The sequence below is a fragment of the Leucoraja erinacea genome, chromosome 3, assembly GCF_028641065.1.
Source record: "Leucoraja erinacea ecotype New England chromosome 3, Leri_hhj_1, whole genome shotgun sequence".
NCBI lineage: Eukaryota > Metazoa > Chordata > Chondrichthyes > Rajiformes > Rajidae > Leucoraja > Leucoraja erinaceus.
In genome coordinates, this window is record NC_073379.1 from 23,157,117 (window position 1) to 23,182,536 (window position 25,420).

General features: G+C 40.1%; 1 protein-coding gene across 8 annotated transcripts in view; it reads left to right on the top strand.

Moving 5' to 3' along the window:
* add1 (adducin 1 (alpha)) overlaps positions 1-25,420 on the top strand; it is a 75,303-nt gene that overhangs the window by 46,599 nt on the left and 3,284 nt on the right. For 2 of the 8 annotated variants that reach the window (XM_055632275.1, XM_055632276.1), the window contains exons 11-15: positions 2,754-2,840; positions 5,613-5,702; positions 12,745-12,898; positions 15,672-16,106; positions 18,102-18,209. In XM_055632275.1, the coding sequence (XP_055488250.1) occupies positions 2,754-2,840; positions 5,613-5,702; positions 12,745-12,898; positions 15,672-16,106; positions 18,102-18,209 (874 nt within the window). Of the gene's footprint in view, positions 1-2,753; positions 2,841-5,612; positions 5,703-6,934; positions 7,022-12,744; positions 12,899-15,671; positions 16,107-18,101; positions 18,210-19,470; positions 19,506-25,420 lie in introns of those variants that run through there. The other 6 variants (XM_055632283.1, XM_055632278.1, XM_055632284.1 and 3 more) reach the window with 6 other exon arrangements.

Sequence of the window (25,420 nt, forward strand, 5' to 3'; positions counted from 1 at the left end):
TAGCCCTGATTGGTTTGCTATCATTTTGTATGTAAGATTTCTTAAGACTAAGTAATCCTTGAAAAAAAAAAATGTCATGTCCTTTCTTCAAACAATAGGGTTTTAAAAAAAATTATTCTACTGTGGTGGTCTCTATATTGGTATTAGTCGTGGTATTTTTGTTTTGACTGTGTTAAAATTATTTCTGGTGAAAAGGTGCTGTAATTTTTTGTCAGAAGAATGGTTATGAGTGAGTATTCAATCTTCCATGCCCATCCCTTATTCAAAACGAATGATGAACATCCAAAGCTTTATTTTCTATTATTTTTTGCATAAACTCTACAAGTGCATTGTTCTTAAGAGGAATAAAGAAGTTCGTGACATTCACGAACACGGGCGGCTCATGCTTATTCTCTCTGCACATTATTTATATGCTTGTTGGCTCTGATCAACTGGTCAAAGCTGCAGCTTAATACATTGAAATATAGAAATTTAACTGTTGACTGTGTTGGCTGCAAGTTATGATCAACTAGTCAGACCCATCACTTTACAGAAAGTATGCATGGAGGATAGGATCCAGCCTTAAAAATAAATCATAAAATGCTTAGTTTGCTTGTGATTATGTTTTGGGGTGGTTTTGAAAACGTATTTTTGGAAGTAATTAGCAATACTAGAAATCACTAAATTAATGGGTCATATTGTGAATATTAGTGTTCATGTCCTCAACTGTTGAAGTTCCAAAGATAAATTAGTATTATAGTTTCCAGATAAACTTAAATTTCAGTACAGAACTTTGGTGATGCCCACTCATGACTTGCACCCAAAAATCCCTTCACCAAGCTTCTGGACTACCGATACCACACCACCACCCCATCCTTCCTCTCTACTAGTCATTTTGTGCTTTAATTTGCTTTTGTGTAAATGTCGCAGAACAATGAATCAATGGTGCAAACATTTTTTTGTTTTTAACCACCTTTAAAGCATTTGTTTTACTGGTCTCTGGTCTCATCTTCTGCTCGTTTTCCACGCCCTAAATGGAATGAGTTGACTGGGATCAGTCCCAGAATCATAGGTTCCATAGTGCATTGGCTCCACTGCACAAAATCCATCTGTAATTCTCAGTTTAAAGGCTGTTAAGATTAATTTAAAAAAGAATATTCTACAAAATGAAGTACTGAGGTAACAATAAAATATGAAAGTGCAAAATGATTTTAACACTCAGTTAAGCTATGTCTAATATGCATGTAGCTGATCATTAGATTTACCATTTTAGGAAGGGGTAATGGGTGATGAAATAGAAACAATTTTCTTATTTCCTATCACTGTACTTTTAAAAGTTTTTAGCAAAGGAAACGTCCTTTAAATAATCCTCCACGGTAAATTATTAGTTTAATTTGTTTTATTGGCAAATCCCAATCATTTCCAAAGCTAACCATTTTGTTCGAAATTAGACCCCTTAATGACAAGACCATTGAAATAGTCTGTGCATTCAACATAATATCCTTCTCTTGAGAGTTGGAGAATTATTTGTTGAAGAATAACTAGTTCAAAAGACGTTAGCAATGTCATAGAGTGATACAGTGTGGAAACAGGCCCTTCGGCCCAACTTGCCCACACCGGCCAACAATTTCCCAGCTACACTAGTCCCACCTGCCTGCACTTGGACCATATCCCTCCAAACCTGTCCTATCCATGGGTACTTGTCTAAGTGTTTCTTAAATGATGGGATAGTCTCAGCCACAACTACCTCTGGCAGCTTGTTCCATACACCCACCACCCTCTGTGTGAAAAAGTTACCCATCAGACTCCCATTAAATCTTTTCCACTTCACCTTGAACCTTTGTCCTCTGGTCCTCGATTCCCCTACTCTGAGACAAGAGACTCTGTAAATCTACCCAATCTATTCCTCTCATGATTTTGTACATCTCTATAAGATTCCCCCCCCCCTTATCCTCTTGCGCTCCATGTAATAGAGACCCAACCTACTCAACCTCTCCCTATAGCTTACACCCGCTAGTCCTGGCAACATCCTTGTAAATCTTTTCGGAACCATTTCAAGCTTGACAATATCTTTCCTATAACATGGTGCCCAGAACTGAATACAATATTCTAAATGCAGTCGCACCAACTCAATATTCTGACTGATGAAGGCCAAAGTGCCAAAAGCCTTTTTGACCACCTTGTCTACCTGCGAGTCGACCTTCAAGGAACTATGCACCTGTACTCCTAGATCCCTCTGCTCTACAACACTACCCAGAGGCCTGCCATTTACTGTGTAGGTCCTGCCCTTGTTCGACATCCCAAAATGCAACACCTCACACTTCTCTGTATTAAATTCCTCTGACCACCTGGCCAATCGATCCTGATCCTGCTGCAATCTTTCACAACTGTCTTCATTATCTGCAAAACCACTAACTTATGCGATAAAAATAGTAAAGTAATCTGGATCATACAGGTTAAATGTCTACTGGATAAAATGTATTTTTTAGGTCCTGGTCACTGGTTGCTGTAGTGATTTGAGTCTTTCACTGATCGCAACAGTATGTATGAACAAGCACACGATTGATACAAATTGTGAAAGATCTTGTTCAATTGATCTTGATACTCGAGAGGCACCGTGCCATCATTGATTCAATGCTCTTGCTGCAGTCCATGTTTAAGCACTGAATGTTTATTGTAAATTGCATGGTTTACTTCACACTACAGTGTCATTAGTTCCATAATTATCAAATCTGGCTTGCAGACTGACCATTTGGTGTTCTTAATGTTTATAGTGGACAAAAGACGGTGCCGGTCCAATTCCCAATCAGTTTGTGCCATTGAACACTGATCCACGTGAGTTTAAAGAGATGAGGAACAAGGTAGGAAGAATGCTTCAATTGAAGTGATTTATTCTGCAACTAAATGTTACTCTCGTTGGAAGGGATGTCGATTGATTTTAGCTCTTTATACGTAAATGGAAAGGGGTTTTAAGTTCTGTTCCCATTTTGTAATACATCAATTAGCAGCAGATCTATCCTTGATATGTCAGAGTGTTGATTGTAGGGTGGTGTTTTAATCAATTACCTAAAAGCTTTTGAGATGAAAGGTTTTGAGCTTTCAATGAACTTGCAGGGGAGGTCAGAAAGTGAGAGATTTGTAATCGATTATTGTTTAAAAATCCAACTTAACTTGTGAGCATTGCTTTTTTTCTTGTCCAATCAATAAGGCATTGATATAAATCATGGATGAAAGTTCTATTTATTTTCTGCTTGCCTTTGATTTAGGATTTGGAGTCTCTAATGCCCCTGTCCCACTTAGGAAACCTGAACAGAAACCTCTGGAGACTTTGCGCCCCACCCAAGGTTTCTGTGTGGTTCCCGGAGGTTTTTGTCAGTCTCCCTAATGGTTGAAAGTGGTTTCCGCTTCTTCTATGTTCCGGCGATTATTTAAAAAAATTCAAAACCGGCCGCGACTAAAAATAGGTTGCAGTTTTAAAAATCGGTAATTTTTTAGTCAAAGCCAGTTGCGATGCTAGTTGAAGGTGGTTGCCGTAGGTTGCAGGTGGTTGCTGGAGGTTTTTGTCAGTCTCCCTAATTTTCCGGCCATTATTTCAAAAATCTCCGGGTTTAATGTTTCTCAATTGAGGAGTCAATTAAGGCTGTTTAATAAATTGGTGGCATTCATAATTGGTGCTGTATTTAAATTGCTGCAACTCGGAGATTGGGATTAAAAATCCTGAGAGACCAATTCAAATCCCATTGTACCAGATGCAAGGTTAAATTTGATTCATAATCTGGAATTAAAAATGAATGGTAGTTTTAGTAATGGTAAGCATAAAACTGGCACATTATTGTGAATGGTCATCCTCCAGGAAAATAAGTCTATCATTCTTATCTAATCTGGGTTAAATTTGACTCCTGATCCAAAGCAGTATGGTTGACTCTTAAATGTCTTCTGAAACAGCTACTCTGAGGGCAGTTAGGTCTGAATAATTAATGCTGGCTTTGCCAATATGGACTACATCCCATGAACAGACAAAAATTCCATAAGTAAATTAAGCAGCTAAATCGCTAATCTCTCCTAAATAACCCAGCCCTCTCTACTCCTTTTAAGACTCATCTTAAAATCTGTGTCTTTATGCTCCTTGCATGATTTGATGATCCAATATTTGGCTCAGAGAAAAAGCCCTGGGATATTTTGGTCCATTTGAGAGGTGATTATAGCACTTGGTGTTCAAGTCCTGAAATTTAAGATTACATCAAGCTATTCAACAATTAGGATTTATTTTGTTTGGACTTGCTGAATAACCCTTTTCTGCCACCTTGCCTGGAGGAACTCAAAATAAAAAATCATTCGTATTGTTTCCATGATATAGATGTAAACAATGTAACTGCAGGCTCTTTCCAATTTCAAGTTATATTTCTTCTTTACAATTTGATATATTTTTCTGATAAATTTAAGGGCATATAGTCTTTGAATGAAATATTGGTAACATTGATTTTAATTAGATATAATTCATTGACTTCTAATCTTTTTAAAAACAGCTACTTTAGATACATTTCTCAGTAGCAATGTAAATGTTGCACCTTAAAGGGCCTGTCCCACTTACGTGACTTTTTTCGGCGACTTGCCGGCACACGTTATAGTTGCAGCAAGTGGGCAAAAATTTTCAACATACTCACGACCATACAGGCGACATGTTGCGGGGTAACGCCTGTATGGTCGTGAGTAGTCGCCCAAAGAGTCGTACCTTTTTCTGGTCGCCGCTGGATTTTCAACATGTTGAAAATTTTTGGCCACCTGCTGCGACTATGGCAGTCGCCGAAAAAATCACGTAAGTAGGACAGGTCCTTAAGTTCATAGTTTACATTTAGAAAGATAGTTTACATTTAGAAAGTCGCTATTAGGCAATAATTTAGGCATTTGGGGTCATGTGTTTTCTGAATATATGTTTCTCATTACGTTATTATTTTATTTTATCCCCTTTATCCTTCCAGATATTTTGCTGCAACCCTTGCTTGTAAAATTATGTAACGTGCCTTTGACAATTTTTAATACGGCGTTAATATTTTGGTCTAATATGTGATCATATGATTTATGGAGGAGTTGGTGCACTACTGTCCTGTCTTTAATTCTATTATTCATCGCTTTAAATTTTAATTATTGCCTGGGAGAAACTAAATATTGAATAGTGGTGGGGACAAAGAAATTTAAAGGCAAATGATGAGCACGATGAGACATTTTGGACAATTATAAGGAGAGTGACGGGAAGAGATTGAGTATTAACAGTACAGGCAGGTTCTATCAGAGTACAGGAAGGCGGTTGGAGTGGGAGCATGTGATAGGAAAGCAATAACCTTTATTTAGTAGTGAGAAATAAATTATATATTTTTATCTCATAAAATGTTATTTCTTTTCCATGGTATGCAATCCAGGTGTTTTGATCAGTTATTTCCGTGGGTTGTTTTACAGTAAGGTTTAGTTATCCTGTATTGCCACTGAAATGCCTACTGGTTGGAGAGAGAAATTTATAGGTCGAGAGATTTCACAAGGTCGAATAGTCAAGAGAGCTGCCTGAATCTGATGGGCAAATAAAGTTTGGTCCTTATCCATGAAGAGAAAAATAACTGCTTTCCTTACTTTATTTTTAGATTCGTGACCAAAATTTGCAGGATGTTAAGACTGCCGGACCTCAGTCTCAATTGTTATGTGGTGTTGTACTGGATAGGTCTTTTACACAGGTGAGTATAGAATAGAGAGATGTTATGTTTTCTCTGTTATCAGCATCAAGTTTGTCTATCTGTCATTATCATTGCCTAATAATTTGCAAACAATATTCTTTAAATGGCAGAATTTATCTGTGTGGGAGGTAAGTGTGAGTGATATTCCGTCCATTATATTTCAAATATTCAACCAAGAATGCAGATATATCAGAGTAAGAATAATATTGACACTGGATTAATAGCATGTCTGTCAGAGTCCCTGCAAATCATTGCCGAATGCAGTCATCTGTGCATGTTCTTTAATGATGTTTAATAAATGATACCATCAGATATCATAAGCATGTCTAGTACACTGGTCAGGCTTTCAAAACCTCATTTATTTCACTGTTATATTCTAATTAAATTGGAGATCAATCAAATTTTCATCAGACCTAAAATTATAGTTGTTTTTTTTTGATTACCAGTACACAATCATGATGCAAGGTACCAGTTCTGCCTTTCAGAAGATATAAGTAATGTAAACACTCTAGTTACTCCAGCACTGTTATTTTTTTTAATAAATCGTGTAATACTGACCAAACTGAATTGTATGGAGTCTATTTGCATGTGGCTGAAATTGTCTCATATATGTGATAGTCATTCCTGATGTATTTCAATATGATTTAAAATGTGTTTTTGGATTTCATGCTTTTAAAAAATGATTTAATTGACAAACCGAATTTGTTTAATATATCTTTTATAATCTGCCTAACTTTTGTGATTTTACCTGGCTTTATCTACAATGGGAAAACTAATTGCAGTAAAAGTGAATCTTGTATTTGTCTGAAATTATTCAATATGAATTAATACAATAAATTTGGAAACGTGTAACAATGCCCACTTTGGTGTATTGATCCTTCCTGTTTCTATTTTTAATTATTAACAAGCTGAAACTAGTAATTCAACACTCGTAACTCGTGCCCCAAAGATTAATGGTAGTTCTGACACATTAAGAACATTAGTTATATATACTTGAAGCTTTTGGTAAACTTCCTAAAATTAATTTTGTATGAGCTTATGAAAGTTTGACTGGTTAGAATCCCATATCTGCACATCATCTAGTGTTGGGTAATAATCTGCATGCCATCTTCCTGCCATCCTGCTGCTGTCAAAACATATGCTGCATGGAAGTGACACGATATAAGGACTTGAATTATCCAATCTTTAAGGGAGGGTACGGTTTGCACTGTTTACTCAATTTACTGTTGCAGGATGCACCACTCTCAGACTGTGCGGAGTTTATTGATGGTCTCGATCTCTCAGAGCAAGTCTTAAATCGCACTAACCCTGTTAGAAAGGTACTTACTGACCTTTTGTTGTTGAACGCTGCGCCCACTGTTGCTTTTCCTTGCACAGTAGTACTGCTCTAACAAAATGCTTGCTTCATGCCTAGCATAAATTCTTCCATTCATTTTGTTTCATGATTGTGAGGGAAAATACTAACAGGTGGAAGTTGTGGGCTTTTCCCAAAGCATTAATGATTGAAAATGGTTGTATTTAGTCCAGAGATGCAGTGCTTTATAGAGAAAGATTTTATTTTCTAGCCTTTTCCTGCAGCCTTCCCCATACCCAAGATAAAACTTTAAAGCAAGAACTTTAAGATGTCCCTAAATAGGTTAGGGTATCCATCCCCTCTCCCAGTTGATTACTCAGTGTTGTCTTAGAACATTATGTTTTTTAGTATTTTACATGTTCTGTAACTGTATTTGTTCTGAGAGGAGATGAAACAATGTAGATGGAGGCAGATGGCTGTTTTCCCATCCTGGTGAAGCAATTGGAAAAAGGAAGTGTTGATAACCAAAGTCTATAGAACTAAATGCTGAAGTGTTAGAGATCTGCAGACTGTGAGGAATAAATAAAGATACAGATAACTTTTTATTAGTTTGGCTATACAGCATGGAAAAGGGCCTTTTGCCCCACCAAGGATGAGCCGATCAGCAATCACCCCGCATACGAGCACTATCCTACACACTAGGGACAATTTACAATTTTTATCGAAGGCTATTAACCAACAAACCTATACGTCTTTGAAGTGTGGGAGAAAACTGGAGCACCTAGAGAAAACCCGCATGGTCGTAGGGAGAACATAAAACTCCGTACAGACAGTACCCATAGTCAGGATCGAACTCTGGCACTGTAAGGCAGCGACTGTACTACTGCGACATCGCACCACCATAAAGAACATCTGCATTTATGCCTTTTGTCACTGATTACCTTTCCCCATCAGAGATGATGCATCTATCCTTGACCGTGGCATAGATTTGCAACATTTGTTATAATCACAGTTTTTCTAAACATGATCCACCCAGGTGAAATTATATTCATCTAGTACCATTGCTATCCATTTATTAGACACAAAGCAAAAGAGCTTGTAAAGGTTCCTTGATTGTTCTGTTACTGATATTTATAAATACTGTGCCTGCAAGAGCAGTTCAGAAGCTGGTTTTCAATAGCAGATGGATGACCACCTGACATACAAAGTCATTTCATCACCTTTACGGCATAAGTCTGGTCCTGATAGAACACTTTCTGTGTGCCTGGATAATTGCAGTTCCCACAACACTCACTTAAAAAGCTCAATACCTTCCAAGACCCACGGCCAGTTTCACTGGCATCTTATGCACTAACCGAAACATTGATTCTCTTCACAGATGTTTTCTAGTTGCTCTGTATTTCATCTACAAAATGTACAAAAGCTGCTCCCCTTGGCGATTTCAACTGCACCTTCCAAGTCCATGATCCATGCCATCTTGTTTTACGGGCTTAAATTATTGGGAGAGGTTGGATAGCCTGGGAGATATATTTTTGCAGCGTAGGTTGTGGGTCAACTCATTGAGATGTACAAGATCATGAGGAGCATGGATAAAGTGAATGTTCAGTCTTTTTCCCAAGGTAGAGGATTCTAAAACTAGAGTTATAGACTTGTAGAAGTGAGAGGGGAGAGATTTAAGAAGGAACACTGGCAACTTTTCATCAGACTGCAGTCCTTATCTGGAATGTGCTGTGAAGTAGCTGTAGAAACTACTACAATTATGACTTTTAAAAGACATTTGGACAGATAGATGGATCGGGAGGGTTTAAGACGGCACAATGCATGACAATGGAACAGGCCCTGTATGCCAATTTGGTCAACATCGACAAGGTGGGCCAAAGCGCCTGTTTCTGTGCTGTATAGCTCTGTACAGTGCTTCCACACCTCCAAAAAAAATTCCTTAAATAGAATCCCAAATTTCCTGGAATTTGATGGTATTTCCTGAAATTTTCCAAATTACTTCCTGCAGGCGATATGGTTTTTTTTCGTGGGCACACGTTAACAACACAAAGAAGAACACAAAGAAGAAACCATATCTGCTTGCTTCTGTTTCTCACTTGTACAGTGTTATGCAAGGCAGCTTTCGTTGCCTCCAACAGCTTTTGATTTTGCAACCTGCTATCATGTGTCTCAGTCTCTCCCTCTCTCCCTCCCCCTCTCCCCTTCTCTCTCCTACTTCCCCTTTCTCTCCCCCTCCTTCCCCTTTCTCTCCCTCTCTCTTCTCTCCATCTCTCCCTCTCTCTCTCTCTTTCTCTCTCTCTCTCTCTCTCTCTCTCTCTCTCTCTCTCTCTCTCTCTCTCCCTCCCTCCCTCACCTCTCTCCCACTCTACCTATCCTCTCCATCCTTCCCTCTCTCCACCTCTCCCTCTCGGCCCCTTGAGTCCACCCACCCACCGTTCTGTAAGATCAAGGCCAATCCCAATGTAACTGCAATCCCACCGCCCGCTGGTAACCTTTCACCACTAGGCTTATCCAGAATTCTACCGCTGCCTGAAAAATAATCAAAGGCTCAACTTCCACTGAGAAAGAGAATTCCAAAGACTCATTGTTATACAAGAATTTTCCAGTGCAATCTGTGACCCATAGCGCTGTGCCATAGCGCTAGGTTTAAAGCCCATAGCGCTGCAGCCAGTAGCGCTATATTTAGAACCCATAGTGCTGCAGCTGACTGCTCTTTGTTTAAACTCCCACGAGTTAAACTGACAGCGCTCTGTTTAAACCTTTGGTCGCCAAACTGGCAGTGCTGTGTGTATTACCTTTACACCCCTTCGCGGGCCAAATGCGGAAATTTCCTGAAATTATTCCATGTCCCTAAAAGTACCCGAAGACAACCAGAATTTCCCGAATTTCGGATAATTTCCTTCAAAGTGGAAACACTGGCTCTGTATGAAGCATACGCACATGAGAGCACCACCAGCTGCATGCTCCCCTCTAATTCGCTAATGATGCGAACTTAGAGTCACTGGGTCTTTCAGCGTGGAAACAGGCCCTTTGACCCAACTTGCCCACATCGACCAACATGTCCCGTCTACACTAATCCCACCTGCCTGTGTTTGGCCCATATCTCTCTAAACCTATCCTGGCCGTGTTTCCTGAAGATTGCGATAGTCCCTGCCTCAACTACTTCCTTCGCCAGGTCATTCCATACTCCCACCACTATGTGTGTCAAAAATCAAGAATCAATAATAAATAAATAAATACATTTTAAAAAGGGTTGCCTGTTAAAAGGGTTCCTATTAAATTCTTTCCCTTCCCTCACCTTAAACCTATGGCCTCTGGTTCTCGATTCCCCTATTCTGGGCAAGAGACTCTGCGCATGTACCCAATCTATTCCTCTCATAATTTTGTACACCTCTATAAGATCACCCTCTTCCTTTATCCAGGCTTGTTACAGCCCTTGCCGACATACATGGAGTTTAACAATCTCAGATAATCTGTTGTTTTAGTATCAGAACTGGCTTCAGTTTTGGTTTCAGATTTCCAGCACTTGTTGCATTCTGCATTTCACAGTTACAACATGTCCTTTTGTTTATTTTCTTTCCAATTGCTCTTTTAACACAATGGCAAACCAATTATCTTAACTGAAGATAGACATAAAATGCCCTTGTAACTCAGCAGGTCTGACAGCCTATCTGGATGAAAAGCATAGGTGTCGTTTCGGGCCTGGACCCCGGTTGCATCTGTAGTTCTTGTTTCTACAATTATCTTAACTAGTCAGCCTCCACCACTCTCTCTCAGGAATTCTCGCCCTCCTCAGTACAACCAAGGGACACATTTTCCTCTGTTTTCCAAATCACATTAAAACTCTGAGCATTATCTGAATCCGTAAAGCAATACTAGAGCCAAATATTGATTACTTGACACTGGAGCTTCCATAATGAGGAAGAGCTCAGGAGTCCAAAAATTGTGTTATATAAAACCATTTTGTTTTATCTTGCTTTTATTGTGTTGTATATCTGCGAAAATGAGAAACCCAATAGCTTCCGAACTTTATGGAAGTTTATGCAGCAATACTTGTCAGTCTTGAGCTTCCACACTGAAATATAACAAGAGCTCTTGAGTCCAGAAATGCTGTTTATGATTATGAATTGTCAGTGTTGAGCTTTCATATTGTTAAATTATTATTTTAAATGTTTTTGCATGCCTTCATGTTTTTCCCTTTGAGCAACATATATATTGTTTAGGACAAAAACCTCTTGATTTGTCATTGAAATAGATTTATTTCTCTAGCGAGACCACATCCTGCAAACACTGTGGTGGGTCCTAATGGCATTGGATATTTAGATGCTGCATTTTTTTATTTAAAAAATGCTTTTTTTCAGAAGACTATTCTTGTTAATTGAGAATGATGATAAAATCCAATCTGGAAATTGCATTGTTGGCCAATTTTCTTCATCTACGTTATCAACCTATCCGGTTTATTGAAGGGTTGATGTACCTTAGTAATCCTGGATCGACATATCACCAAAAGTTCAATGGTGTGAAGTTTAGTGTTCTTTGACATTGAAATCTAGTGGAAACAAGTAACTGCAGATGCTGGTTTATAAAAATACAAACAAAGTGCTGGAGTAACTCAGCGGTTTAGGTATCTCTGCAGAACATGGACAGGTGACATTACGGGGTGGGGGCATTCTTCACACTGATTGTAGGGTGGAGGAAGAAAGCTGGAAGAGAGGAGGGGCAGGACGAAGCCTGGAAGGTAATGGATTGATACAAGAGTGCGTTTTGATCGGCAGATTATTGGACAAAGACCAGAGATGGAAAGACAGAGGGTGTGAGACAAAAGGATTGAAGAGTTTCAAATTGTGAAGCTAGAGGAAGGAATGCAGGGTGCGGCATGGGTGGTAGGGGAGGGTTTTGTAGCAGATACCTAATATTAGTGCAAGTCCAGGTGCGGCATAAGATACCTAAGGGAAATATGAGGTGTTGTTCCTCTAGTTTGCCTGTGGCTTCACTCTGGCACACAAACATTCCAAGTCTGTCCAACCTCCCTTTGTGCCTTTTGCCCACTAATCTAGGCATCTGTATTCTCATGTGTCTCTGGATGAGAATTATTTCCCTGCTTGTAAAGAATGAATGTGCACAGAGCTGTACCTGTAATTTCCCAATTGTGAATTAAATATTACTTTTATGAAAAATTGCCACGTTGAGGGGCGGGGGGGGATAACAAAAATGTGGGCTAAGATCAGTGGGTGGAGAGTTACAGTGGGAACTAATGGAAGTACGGTTGCATAATGAACGAGCAGTGTTACTGGAGGTTTGAGTGGTCTAGCAGTTATTTTAACTAGTTCAACTTTAGTGGGGATTAAGGTAGTTGGGATAACAGTGTGCATAAAATCACTTCTTGCTGATGTAGCAAAAGGAAAGGGGATCGGGAATTATCCCATCTTGGTTAATATGCCACAGCTGTGGATATGCCTGGAGCCTCGAAGGTACACGAGGCAGTAATTCTACCGCCACGGGTAAAGTGGAGGCAGACGTGAAATGACCTCTGGGCCACATTGTACCATCTGGTTCCACTTTAGGATTCAGCCTTTATGCACGAGGTAACATATTATTGTAAAATTTTCCCTCCAGGCTACGAAATTTATCTCGCTCAGCCTCACACGTGATCAACATTTATTATTTGAGTGTCATCTGAGTAGCTGCTTTAAGTTGGGGTCTGTAAATCACCGAGACGTTTGATGGCAGTTTGTTTTGCTTATTCAGGGAGAGTTGGTGACAGCATCAAAGGCGATTATTGAAAAGGAATACCAGCCACGAGTAATTGTGAGCACGGCACCAAATCCCTTTAACAAGTTGACGGACCGTGAACTTGATGAGTATCGCAAAGAAGTTGAACGAAAGCAGAAGGGACCTGAAGGCAAGTTTCTGTGCAGTGATTTATTAAGGGAGTTTTTCATGAATTCTTTTTTTTTTAAACAAGCCATCGCACTTGATTAATTCCATTGTCATTCTATTCATCATTAAAACTGAATCATGAATCATTTTTGGATTGAGAAATTAACTAAACAGTCTAAACCTTTCATTATCCGGTGAAACAGTTAAAGACGGTGCATATGCACTTCATCCAGTTAAAGCAAATATTTATTTTCAGTCCTGTTGCATCAAATGCACAACAATTCATTCTGGATAGGATAAAAATCTGTTTTGAATAGATGTGTGTTTTTCATGGTCTCCTCTTGACATGCTCCCACACTGTTTGCTTCCTGTTTTCGAAGACAACGGCTATATTTCCTCTTGCATCTCAACATGTAAGGATAGGTTTAAAGGGATATGAATAGGCAAATAGGTCTAGCTCGTGAAGACTTCTTGGTCGCTATGGATGAGTTGGGCCAAAAGGCCTGTTTCAATTTTGTATTACTGATTCTTTCGAGGTAAAGGAGGGTGGTAACGGACGGGGCAAGGTAAGAAAACAAAAGATTATGCAGCAGAATGCTATTTAGTTACAGTAGCAACTATGCTAGCATCTGAGCAAATGGTTATGCAGCTTTGATCTGAAATTCTTGAAGTGTGTTATGGGAGAAAAGTTAACAAGAATTGAATTGGAAAAATAATGTTTTATCCCTTGAGCCTAAACACGATAAAACAGAAATAAAATTAGTGTTTCAGGTCAGTGGCGTCTCTGTCTGTGTGTCCCGCCTGTCTGGCACCCTCTCTACCGGTGTTATCATACTTGTATATTTACATAACTTTATTTATTAATAGTAGGAGTTGGTCTCGTACTACGTGAGAGCAAGAATTTTCTTAATGAAGAGTGGCAAAGTCAGTTGCATGGTCCTTCCCTTCTGTCAGTTTGTTGGGAGGAGAGGGTGCCGTTAAACAGATGAGCACATCTTCCTAATCTGTAGGGAGCTCGACATCTGGTCAAAGAGACCACAGTCTTTCAGTCAGCAGGGTCGGGGAAGATAGACAGCCCTTGCTGTTTTGATTAGTCTCTGAGCTCGCTTGTGGAGACTTTGGGACCTTCACCACACCCTTTCTTGGCAGGGTGGGATAAATAAGGCTGAGATGTCCAAACAACATTCTGGAAAAAGAACATAATAGTTCAAGTTGCAGCTGATCACGAACAGAACTTTGGAAACTTCACATCTATTAGAGATTTTAGTATTAAACCATCTGGTGTCTGAGCAATGAAACCACCTAACTAGATGATACTGCCATATTGTGTCTGCACCTTAATTCTCCTCCCAATTCAACTGAGGGATTACATGGAGATTATAATGTGCCTTTCATTTTCTATATTCTATAGTAGGTATTATAAATAGCAAGTGTGGTATTCCAATCAAAGTATTGCAATAAATCTGAAAAACACGCTGGTAATGAATAGGCTAATGCAGGTTTCCCTTTCGTGTAGGTAAGTGGCAAAAAAATAAAACTGGTTAATGGGCATAGAACACAAAGTGCTGGGGTCATCTCTGGAGGACATGGATTTGGTAACATTTAGGGACAGGACCTTTCTTCACACTTTTGTAGAGGGGTGAAAGGTGGGGATGGGACAAAGCCTGGCAAGTGATGGGTGAATAAATGAGGGGATTTTGATTGGCAGATGAGTGGGCAAAGGCTAGAAATGAAAAAGGTGTCAGATAAGGCAAAGAGTGAAATGTAAAGCTAGAAGAAAAGGGTTTAGGTTTATTGTCATGTATACTGAGTGAAAACCCTTGTTTTGCATATTATCCGATCCGATAATACTTTTTATAAATACAATCACGTCAGACTCGAGGACAATGGATAGAGCAAAGGAGAAGATACCTAGTGCAGAATATAGTTCTCAGCGTTTTATTGCAACGGATTTGACGCAGATCGGGGCGGCATGGTGGTGTAGCGATAGAGTTGGTACCTTACAGCATCAGATACCCAGATTAGATCCTGTCTACGGGTGCTGCCTGGACGGAGTTTGTACGTTCTCCACATGACCATGTGGGTTTTCCCCGGATCCTCTGGTTTCCTCCCACACTCAAGGTGTACAGGTTTGTAGATTAATTTGACTTTGGTAAAAATTGTAAATTGTCCCTAGTCTGTAGGATTGTGCTAGTGTACGGGGATCGCTGGTCGGCGTGGACTCGGGCCAAAGTGGCCTGTTTCCAAACAGTATCCCTAAACTAAACTAAGAGATTCATAGACAAAGCCAATGTCCACAATCAGACAGTACCTGAACCTATGGAGGGGATAATTCAGAGGCTTGATAACAGAGGGGAAGGAGCTGTCCTGAGTTTGGTTGTGCAAGCTCTTGAGCTTCTGTAACTTTTGCCTGACAGGAGCAGGGAGAAAAATAAGGTGGAAGGTGACGGAGAAAGGTGGCGGGATTATGGGAGTTAATGGGCAAAGGTCGCCTGGGGGACAAGTGGACCTGATGAAATAACTGCTGAGAACCGACATGAGCCCATTGGGCCACATAGCTTCCTGTGGTGTGATAAGTAAAATGTTAATTTAAAAATTCTCTATCTCTGATGTATCTGACGAAATAACCTTTTGGTTATCTGAAATAAAAATTGAGAGATGTTAAGCACTGACTTGGACACTAGTAAATTAGATTTTGAGTGGCATTGATTATATTTTCAAGAGCCATGTACGCTAGAGAAGCAATAGTGCAGTTCATCAATGGAAAAGCTTTATTTGTGCATTGTCTCATCCAGCTAAGAATGCTACAGCTCACATTGACGCAATCTCGAAAGATGGGTCCATTTGCGTGCATACTGACAACAGGCCGGACAGTATGGCGAGCACACCACAAAGGCATCCTCTGCAGCAACTAGCTGTCCTTGAAGGCGATCCAAGCCAAAATCATTCTTCCATGTATGAATCTGTAGATGATCAAGACAAAGCAACTGAGATGCAATCGCACAGCAGCCAAGAATGTTCCATAGAAGTCAAGAGTCCATGCAGTTATGAAGATGTCTCTGAACTGAAACCATCTTTCAGCATAGGCCAGGACTCCAAACAATTCAGCCCAGAAGACGTGGATATGAAAGGATCTCTACACAGCCAGCTTCACAGTGCTGTCGTCAAGGCACTTGCCACTTCTGGTGACTGTATTTCTCCATCTGACCCCTTGCTTATTGGTCAGCAGGGTAAGGCCCAGAATACTTGAATGAAGAATCGTGACTCTATCCAATCAAATACTTTGCATATTTGATTTGTCTTCATCCCTTGATGTGCTGAATCTTCACTATCACTGACCTATATCTCCATATTTTTGATTGATTAATCTACCTTTCTGGTTGCCCAGTGGTGATTTGATCTCAGTGGATCTGGGTTTCTTCTTGCTCTTGGTGGCTACACAACTGAAATCTTATCTCTCAATCTGAGATTGACTATCCATGAGCACCTCTGGTTTCCTCAGACATGAAGTGTTTCCACCTTCTACTCTTTGCATGCAGTAGATTTTAGATACAAAATATAATGGTGATATTAATCTTCATCGTGCTGGGATTGCTATGCTTTACAGGTAAAGTTTATAGCAAGGTTACAGAAATCTTGCCATCTGATTTCAACAGTGAATTTTGCTGATCTGTTCTGTGCATTCTATGTTGACTAGTTTACTTGGTAAATGTTTCAGAAAGAACACAAATGCTCTTGGGTAATCTCTCCTCTGGCTTGTTAGAGTAGGAAGTTTCATGTTTCACATTCTCAAAGGAATGTTCTGTTGCATAGAATTTTTAAAAATAGGGTGGTCACGGTGGCGCAGCAGTAGAGTTGCTGCCTTACAGCGAATGCAGCGCTGGAGACCCGGGTTCGATCCCGACTACGGGTACTGTCTGTATGGAGTTTGTACGTTCTCCCCATGACCTGCGTGGGTTTTCTCCGAGATCTTCGGTTTCCTCCCACATTCCAAAGACATACAGGTTTGTAGGTTAATTGGCTTGGTAAATGTAAAAATTGTCCCTAGTGGGTGTAGGATAGTGTTAATGTGTGGGGATCACTGGTCGGCGCGGATCCAGATCACTACAACTATGGGAACGCACTGTCTAGTTTAGAGATACAGCGTGGAAACAAGCATTTTGGCCCACCGAGTCTACACTGACCATTGATCACCCGTTCACACTGGTTCTATGTTATCCCACTCTCGCACCAACTCCCTGCACACTAGGGGCAATTTACAGAGACCAATTAGTCTTCAAACCTGCACGTCTTTGGGATATGGAAGGAAACCGCAGCACCTGGATGATACACACACAGTCACAGGGAGATCATGCAAACTCCACACAGACAGCACCCAAGGTTAGGATTGAACCTAAATCTCTGGCCCCGTGAGGTAGCAGCTCGAACAGCTCTAACGCTTGCCTCTGTTTTGAGGGAAGGGGGTAAATAGTACTTTTTTAAACTTCTCTTGGGTCTAGCTATTTACTTGGCTAATTGGGGGAATCACTGTGCCATTGAATAGTTTGAAGATACAGCGTGGAAACAGGCCCTTCGGCCCACCAAGTCCACGCTGACCAACGCTCACCCATACATTAGTTCTATGTTAGAACGGTTTATGATCCTACACTCTTGGGGCAATTTTAAAGAGACCAATTAATCTACAAACCCGCATGTCGTTGGGATGTGGGTAGAAACAGCAGCACCCGGAGGAAACCTATATAGTCACAGAGAGAATTGTGCAAACTGCGCAGACAGTACCTGAGGTCGGAATCGAATCTGGGTCTTTGGCGGTGCGAGGCAGCACTCTACCAACTATATCACTGTCCTGCCCCCTTTACTAACACTTGCCTCTGATTTGAGGGAACGGGGTGATTAGTATCTTGAAATTTTTCTTGGGTCTAGCTAGTTGGCTAAATGGGGGAATCACCATGCGTCCGAATAAATGATTAATTCTCCGGGTAGCCTTTTGATAAAAAATACCCGAGCTACGGGGAGAATCTTGATCATATTTCAAGCCTGTGTATATCATGGTGGAAAACAGATTCTGCTGCTGCACAAGATTTAAATGAGAATTGAAAGGTGTCCACAATGATCAATACTGGCCCATAGCAGGTATCGTCACAAACATCTGGAGTGTTTTTTGTATGCTGTGACAGCACATCTTCAAATTGTACGCTTTTTAAACATTTGTTTCCTTTACTCAGATCCTCCTGAGCCCCAGTCGGAGGAGGTAAAAGTGAACGACCAGCAGAGTCCTGCAGACCACACCCCTACCCGCACTCCCCCCAGCACACCCACCAAACTAGACGATGGTAAGATACATCAAGCAGTTCAGTGCACGCTGGTAAAGCACAATGGTTTGTCATCTCTAGGCGATTGAAGAAGTTACTTGAGTGTGTGTTGGTATAAAACCATTCAACAGGTGGTCTGCTCTGCCTTTAAAGGAGAGCAACAACTATACAAGACAATGTGCATTTGATTGCTGAATCCATTTGGAGAATAGCAAATAATTGTCAAACTGGTTATCAAATTAATGGTTAATTAATTGAGGAAATTCTAATAAACTGGCAGTAATAACTTCAGGATGACCAGGATGTGATCATTTTTTAATACACATTCAAACTCTAGTCTAAATATATGAGCATCTAAAGTATGTAAATGGCACACCCTCTTGTTTGTTGCTGCTATTAGATTACACCCGTCAATCTCCAATTCACCAAAAGCAGTTAACACTGGCTGAAGTTAGGAGGGTGCGTTAGGTGGAAGAAGAGGTGACTAAATGGGATTAGGAACAGAATTTTAGTTCCAGAATTGATTGATTAAAGGTAATAAGTCAAAGGCTAGAAGAGTTAAAATAGTGGAAATGTAAAACTGAATGAATAATCTGCATCTTAATTGGAGTCAAAAATAAAAGAGAAGTACCTGTTTTGTGCCCTGCATTACAATAGCATTTAAACATCTATTGCACTGTGAATTAGTTTTTTAATGTGATTACAGAATGGGTAACTTTGGGTCTGTAGTTCCCCGACCACTCTGCATGGAGAGCTATGTGGGTTTTCCCTCACTGCCTGGGCATTGTAGAGGCAACCTTTTGCAAAAAAGAGTAAAGATTTGGATAAGGATAAGAAGAGGAAAATCCACAGGTTATTAATTTGATGTAGAATTCATTGCAAAGAAAATCTTTTTATAACACCCAAAATGTATAAACATCTTTATTTTCAGAATTCCATTTAGAATAATTTCAGAATTTGAAGTAGAATAATTGGATTAGAATAATTATTTGCATTATTCAGGACTCTGTAAGATGTATACAGTGTTGACAGCAGTTTGTTCTAGTGTTTGGAATGGTGTAATCTGATATGTATCTGTGTATCTTCTGTCACACCAAGATCGCTGTCATGTTGTAGTTTTTTTTTTATTCACTGATCTCATCTGATTTCTCTGTCCTGTAAAAGTTGTACATTCCGTTACCTTTTTTTTTGGTTTAACACAAATGGCTGTTATGAATGCATAGATTTTTCTACTTGTGCTTTTTTTCTTCCACCCGCCTTCCTGTGGCTGCATTACAAACAGGAGCTGGATGTGCTAAAGAGTACCTGTTACCATAGTAAGTATTGTGCGTTGATGTACAACGCTGCTTCAGTTAACCCTGCAAAACCTACGTGCATGGCTTTCAGCTTTCACGTTCCTGTTTACACTTCCATTTCCTCCTGGTTAATAAGTTCTATGTAAGATGCAAACGCCTTCCTCAAAACTTTAGAAATCTATTTTACTTCATGCCTTGGAAAGACCTTGAGAAACTCTCACAAGGACCAGTACATATGAACTGCTTTTCATCGAGAAGGGACTGCACATCATAATTTGTTGTTTAAACGTTATGTATCCTGACAGGGAGCATATACCTCGGGAGCGCGTTAACATTGTTTAATTTTAATCATTAAACAATTCGGGGTTTGCTTATAAAAGATGAAAGAAAGAGACTTGAATTTGTCTTCCGCAACCTCGGGAAATTCCAAAGCCCTTTACATTAGTGAGGTATATTTTGAAGTGTAATCACTGTTGTAGGAAACATGACAGCCAGGTTGCGAAAGATCCCAAAAGGGCAAGATGATGACCACCTCATTCATATTTGTGATGTTGATTGAGGGATAAACTCTCTGATTCTTGGCTCTATTCTATTTCAAAATATTCTCCTGGGAGATTTATCCACTTGAGAGAACAGGTATTTGATTCATTTGAATTTGGCCCCTTAGACTTTGACGATCCTTCAGGACTGCTGTGGAGTTTCAACCTAGATTTTTCAAATGGGAATGGAACCCTCAACTTCCGACTTAAAATCATGACCCACTTGGTCATAGTTATCAACAGATATGATCAAACGGGTTCAGTAAGCCCAGAGTTAATGGATACAATAATGATTGTTTTATTATTAGCCATTTCTTGCTAATTTTGTATTTGCTTTCCAAAAACAAATGTAGTAAGCAAATAGACTTGAATTGGTTCCAACTCCCGAAAATATATGCACCATAAATAAGTCTTTAGGAAATGGCCGCAAAGTTGTCTCACCCATTTAAGCTTTGAAATAACATGTCCATGTTCAGCATTAAATGCTTAATGTTTTCAGATGACATTCCTTTTAACAAGAGACAAATCTTTGAAAATTAATTATTTATTAACCTCTAACATTGTGGAAAGAGGAAAATGATAAATGTTTATTCACTTGGCTTGTGTGAACTAAACTGCTCAACTGAGTACTTAGCCCTTTGTATGTGTGAGAGGTATTAGCTTAAGTATGGTGTACTTTGGAAATTTGCCACTGCTCTATTCCAAAGTTATTGGCTCCCAACGTTTTTGTTAACTTTGCGCTTACCCTTTGATCAGAGCAATGCTTCAAGTGACTTTTTCTTGCAAGCAATTACAGACAATTATTTTGATGAACAGGGTTGTGTAGAACACACATTCCTTAAATGCTGAGGTTAGAATGCTCATTAACAACGATAAGGTGATTCGGGTAAAGATGGAGGAAGAGAGTTTTGGGGATAGGAAAAAAAGGGATAAACTTAGCCAGAACCATGTTATGCAATTCAGAACCACATCATGCAATTCTTCACACAAAATAAGTGTATGGATTAGTTAAAAAAGTCCTTTTTATTTATAAATTGGAAATTGTAGCTAGTGAATTATGGACTGATTTATCTTCCACATATTTCTTCATAGAATTAAAGCAAGCAGCTTTTGAGATATATAGCATCGCACTACCAGATGATGGGTTGAGATGCCCTAAAGCTCTTCAAACAATATATTAAAGTTTTGGGAGATTGGATTGACGAAGTCACCAAAAAAAATCAGTGTATGGTTTATATCATTGTAATTTGACCAAATACAGTTTATTTGTGCGTGCTTGTTTTCCTGCGAAGACAGTTACATGTTATATCAACTATACATCTTTTTAAAAACAAGTGATGTTTCTTGCACGGAATTTGAACCTGCACCAGAGGTAATACTCATCAAGGAAGAATGTTCAATAAATTGTTGCATGTAAATCAAAAAACAACACATGTTGCAAATCTATAATTAAAACCAGAATTTGCAATGTCTGCTTTTCTGGTGTAGGACCCTTCCTTAGAACATGAAAAGTGATCAAAGTTAATTTTACATCACAGAGATAGTAGGGGAGTGGGAGGGGAGAATTCAAATATTCGTAGATGCTGAGAATCTAAAGGAAAAATAGAAAATTCTGGAAATACAGGAGGTCAGGCTGCATGTGTGGGAAGAGAGAGTGTAAGGTTGAAGATCCTACATCAGAACTAGGAAGGAGAATGGGATTGAGAGGGAAAAATAGGTCAGCCATGATTGAATACTGGGGTAGGCTCGATGGGCCGAATGGACAAATTCTGCTTCTATGACATGAGCCTCACCTGGAAAACTGTTAGTGCCTTGTGAAGTAGGGTGGTTGGTGAGAATGTTAGAGTGGGTTCGGGGGTCACAGATGGAACAAAACCTATGAAATGCAAAAATGATAAGAGAGGGGAAGATTTGTCTGGTGGTAGAATCTCTGAAGTTGGCAGAAATTGCAGAGAATAATCTGTTGAATGTGGAAACTGATGGGTTTGTAGGTGAGATCTAGGAGAACTCTATCCTTGTTCAGGATAAGAGTGTGTGAGAGCATAGATGTAGGAAAATGATGAGTTGCAGTCAAGGGCTTGGTTAACAATGGCAACTACGGTTCCGGAACAAGGAAGGCATTTCAGGCGCATGTCCACAGAAAGCCGCATCATCAAAAGGTTTCATTGAGGGTCAATTAAAATCAACAGCTATAGTCTTCCACTGTGTTGTTGCATGGTACAGAATCAGAATGTCCCACATCCAGTGGCTTGCCTCAATGCCTGAAAGTATCAACGGAGTTCTGACATTTGATTAAGTATTTTACCTACTGACAGAAGAGATTGCCAGTTTCCAAAGAAATGTCATAAGCAGAGAAAGATGGTGCTGAAGTAACCTGGATCGGGCAACTTACTCTGGAGAACATGGATAGGCGACGTTTTGGGTCAGGTCTCTTCTTCAAACTGAATGTAGTAGCGTGGAGAAAGCTGGAAGAGAAGTGGTGTTGGGACAAACCCTGGCATGTGAGAGGTAGATGCATGTGAAGGGGGGTTTGATTGGCGTATGGTTGGACAAAGGCCAGAAATGAAAAGACAACAGATAGTGAGATTAGGAGAGGGGGCAAAGAACAGATAAAGGTGGAAGGGGTCAGAGGAAGTGAAGAAATGGGTATGCATCCTGGTGGGCTAAAGGGAAGGGGGGTTGGCAGTTTGCAGGATAGCTACCTAAAATTGGAGAATTCAATGTTCATACCCTTGGGTTGTGAAGTCGGATTGCCATAAATCAGGTCTTCAGTAACCCAGGAGCCTCTGTACGTAAGATTGTTAGATTCTCTGCCACAGAAGACAGTACAGACCAATTCACTGGATGAATTTAAAAGAAAGTTAGATAGAGCTCCAGGGACTAGGGGAATCAAAGGATATGGGGAGAAGGCAGGAACGGGGTACTGATTGTGGATGATCAGCCATGATGCAATGAATGGCGGTGCTGGTTCGAAGGGCCAAATGACCTCCTTCTGCACCTGTTTTCTATGTTTCTAGTTCACCCTATTGCGAGTGCCAGTGTGTGGTCACTGCTGAACCCCCGATGCCACAATATCTAAATGGACTGAAGAAGGGTCTCGACCCGAAATATCACCCAGTCCTCCAGAAATGCTGCCTGTCCCGCTGTGTTACTCCAGCTTTTTGTGTCTATCTTTATATCTAAATGGACATTCTATTAGCTCACCGATTATTTCCAACAAATGCACAGAAACTTAAAAGCATTGATTTTGATTTCCACCCATAAAGTGCAGTCGTGTAAGCAAAGAGCACTCTCTCTATTTGAACAACACACAGTGGGGAGTTTCAAGTGGTCTTAAAACTGGTCAGCGTACGATTGGTTCCTCAACAAAAACCTGGAGTAACTCTGAGGATCAGGCAGCATTTCTGGAGATTATGGTTAAGGGACATTTTGGGGCGAGGCCATTCTGTAAAGTCAGATTCTTCAATCTGCGCATGAATGTAGATCTTAAACAAATCATTCAAATGGTCCTGGGCTGAAGTCATGGGCATCCAGATCTGTGGACAACACTACCGTATGATCTATGGACTGTCTTTGGTTCAATATTCTGGCCTTATTTAGTATGTATTGATTTAGAGATAGATTAGATAGTCAATGGTTTTCCAATGCAAAAAGGACATGGGTTTAAGGTAGGAATAAGGAGTTTTAAGGTGACAGAATCATACAGTGTAGAAACGGACCCTTCGAGTCAACTTGCCCACAACAACCAACCAACCAACCATCTACACTATTGACTATTTAATCTATCTCTAAATCAATACATACTAAATAAGGCCAGAATATTGAACCAAAGACTTCACCCCAGGACCATTTGAATGATTTGTTTAAGATCTACATTCATGCGCAGATTGAAGAATCTGACTTTACAGAATGGCCTCGCCCCAAAATGTCCCTTAACCATAATCTCCAGAAATGCAGCCTGATCCTCAGAGTTACTCCAGGTTTTTGTTGAGGAACCAATCGTACGGCTGACCAGTTTTAAGACCACTTGAAACTCCCCACTGTGTGTTGTTCAAATAGAGAGAGTGCTCTTTACTTACACGACTGCACTTTATGGGTGGAAATCAAAATCAATACTTTTAAGTTTCTGTGCATTTGTTGGAAATAATCGGTGAGCTAATAGAATGTCCATTTAGATATAAAGATAGACACAAAAAGCTGGATTAACTCAGCGGGACAGGCAGCATTTCTGGGGGATTGGTGATATTTCGGGTCGAGACCCTTCTTCAGTCCATTTAGATATTGTGGCATCGGGGGTTCAGCAGTGACCACACAAAATTGGAGAATTCAATGTTCATACCCTTGGGTTGTGAAGTCGGATTGCCATAAATCAGGTCTTCAGTAACCCAGGAGCCTCTGTACGTAAGATTGTTAGATTCTCTGCCACAGAAGACAGTACAGGCCAATTCACTGGATGAATTTAAAAGAAAGTTAGATAGAGCTCCAGGGACTAGGGGAATCAAAAGATATGGGGAGAAGGCAGGAACGGGGTACTGATTGTGGATGATCAGCCATGATGCAATGAATGACGGTGCTGGTTCGAAGGGCCAAATGACCTCCTTCTGCACCTGTTTTCTATGTTTCTATGTTAGTTCACCCTATTGCGAGTGCCAGGGATGCTGCCTGACCCGCCGAGTTATAATAGGACTTGATCTGATCTGCTTGCTATGGAATCATTCTGCTTTGCAAAGGGCATCGTGGTTCTGCCACTTGCTGTACTCATAATCCTAATTTCACCAGGTTGACACAACACAAGTTTACAATTTGGAGAAAAAAAAATTAAAAGCGTACAAGTTTACAAATGAAACAAAATAGTGCAATTGGCAGTAATTTGCAGCAGAATGCGGAAAGCACTCAAATTGGTCATCATGGAAAAATAAGTAGCAACTCTTTTTTTTGACTCTTTGTCAGTTCTGTTCATCGCCATAACCAAAGTCTTTAGATTATGCTTTTCCTCTTGGTCAACTCTGGATTATAGAATCATCGAAAAGGTGAGTAACCCGGACAGGTGTATTGAAGTGATGGTGTCATGGCTGTTGAATCTTGCAGATCTCCGAACACTAATGTTACCCTCTCCTCCCGTCTGGATGTGGAAACTGAGTATTTTTCCACAGAAAGGAAAGGCCGATATTTTTGCGCCACTGATGTGAACATATAAAACGTGCAGATTTTGGACCAATGTAAAAAATCTTTACACAGAACTCTTTATTTGCAACATAGCCCATAGTAGAGTAACATTGAACATTTATCCGGTGCCTGCAATCTGGTAAATTTTGACATGTGAGGGGTCATAATGAGGCAAGATATGCCACCAATCCAATGGAGACTTTGGGACCGAACCAAAAATTAGTTATGTATG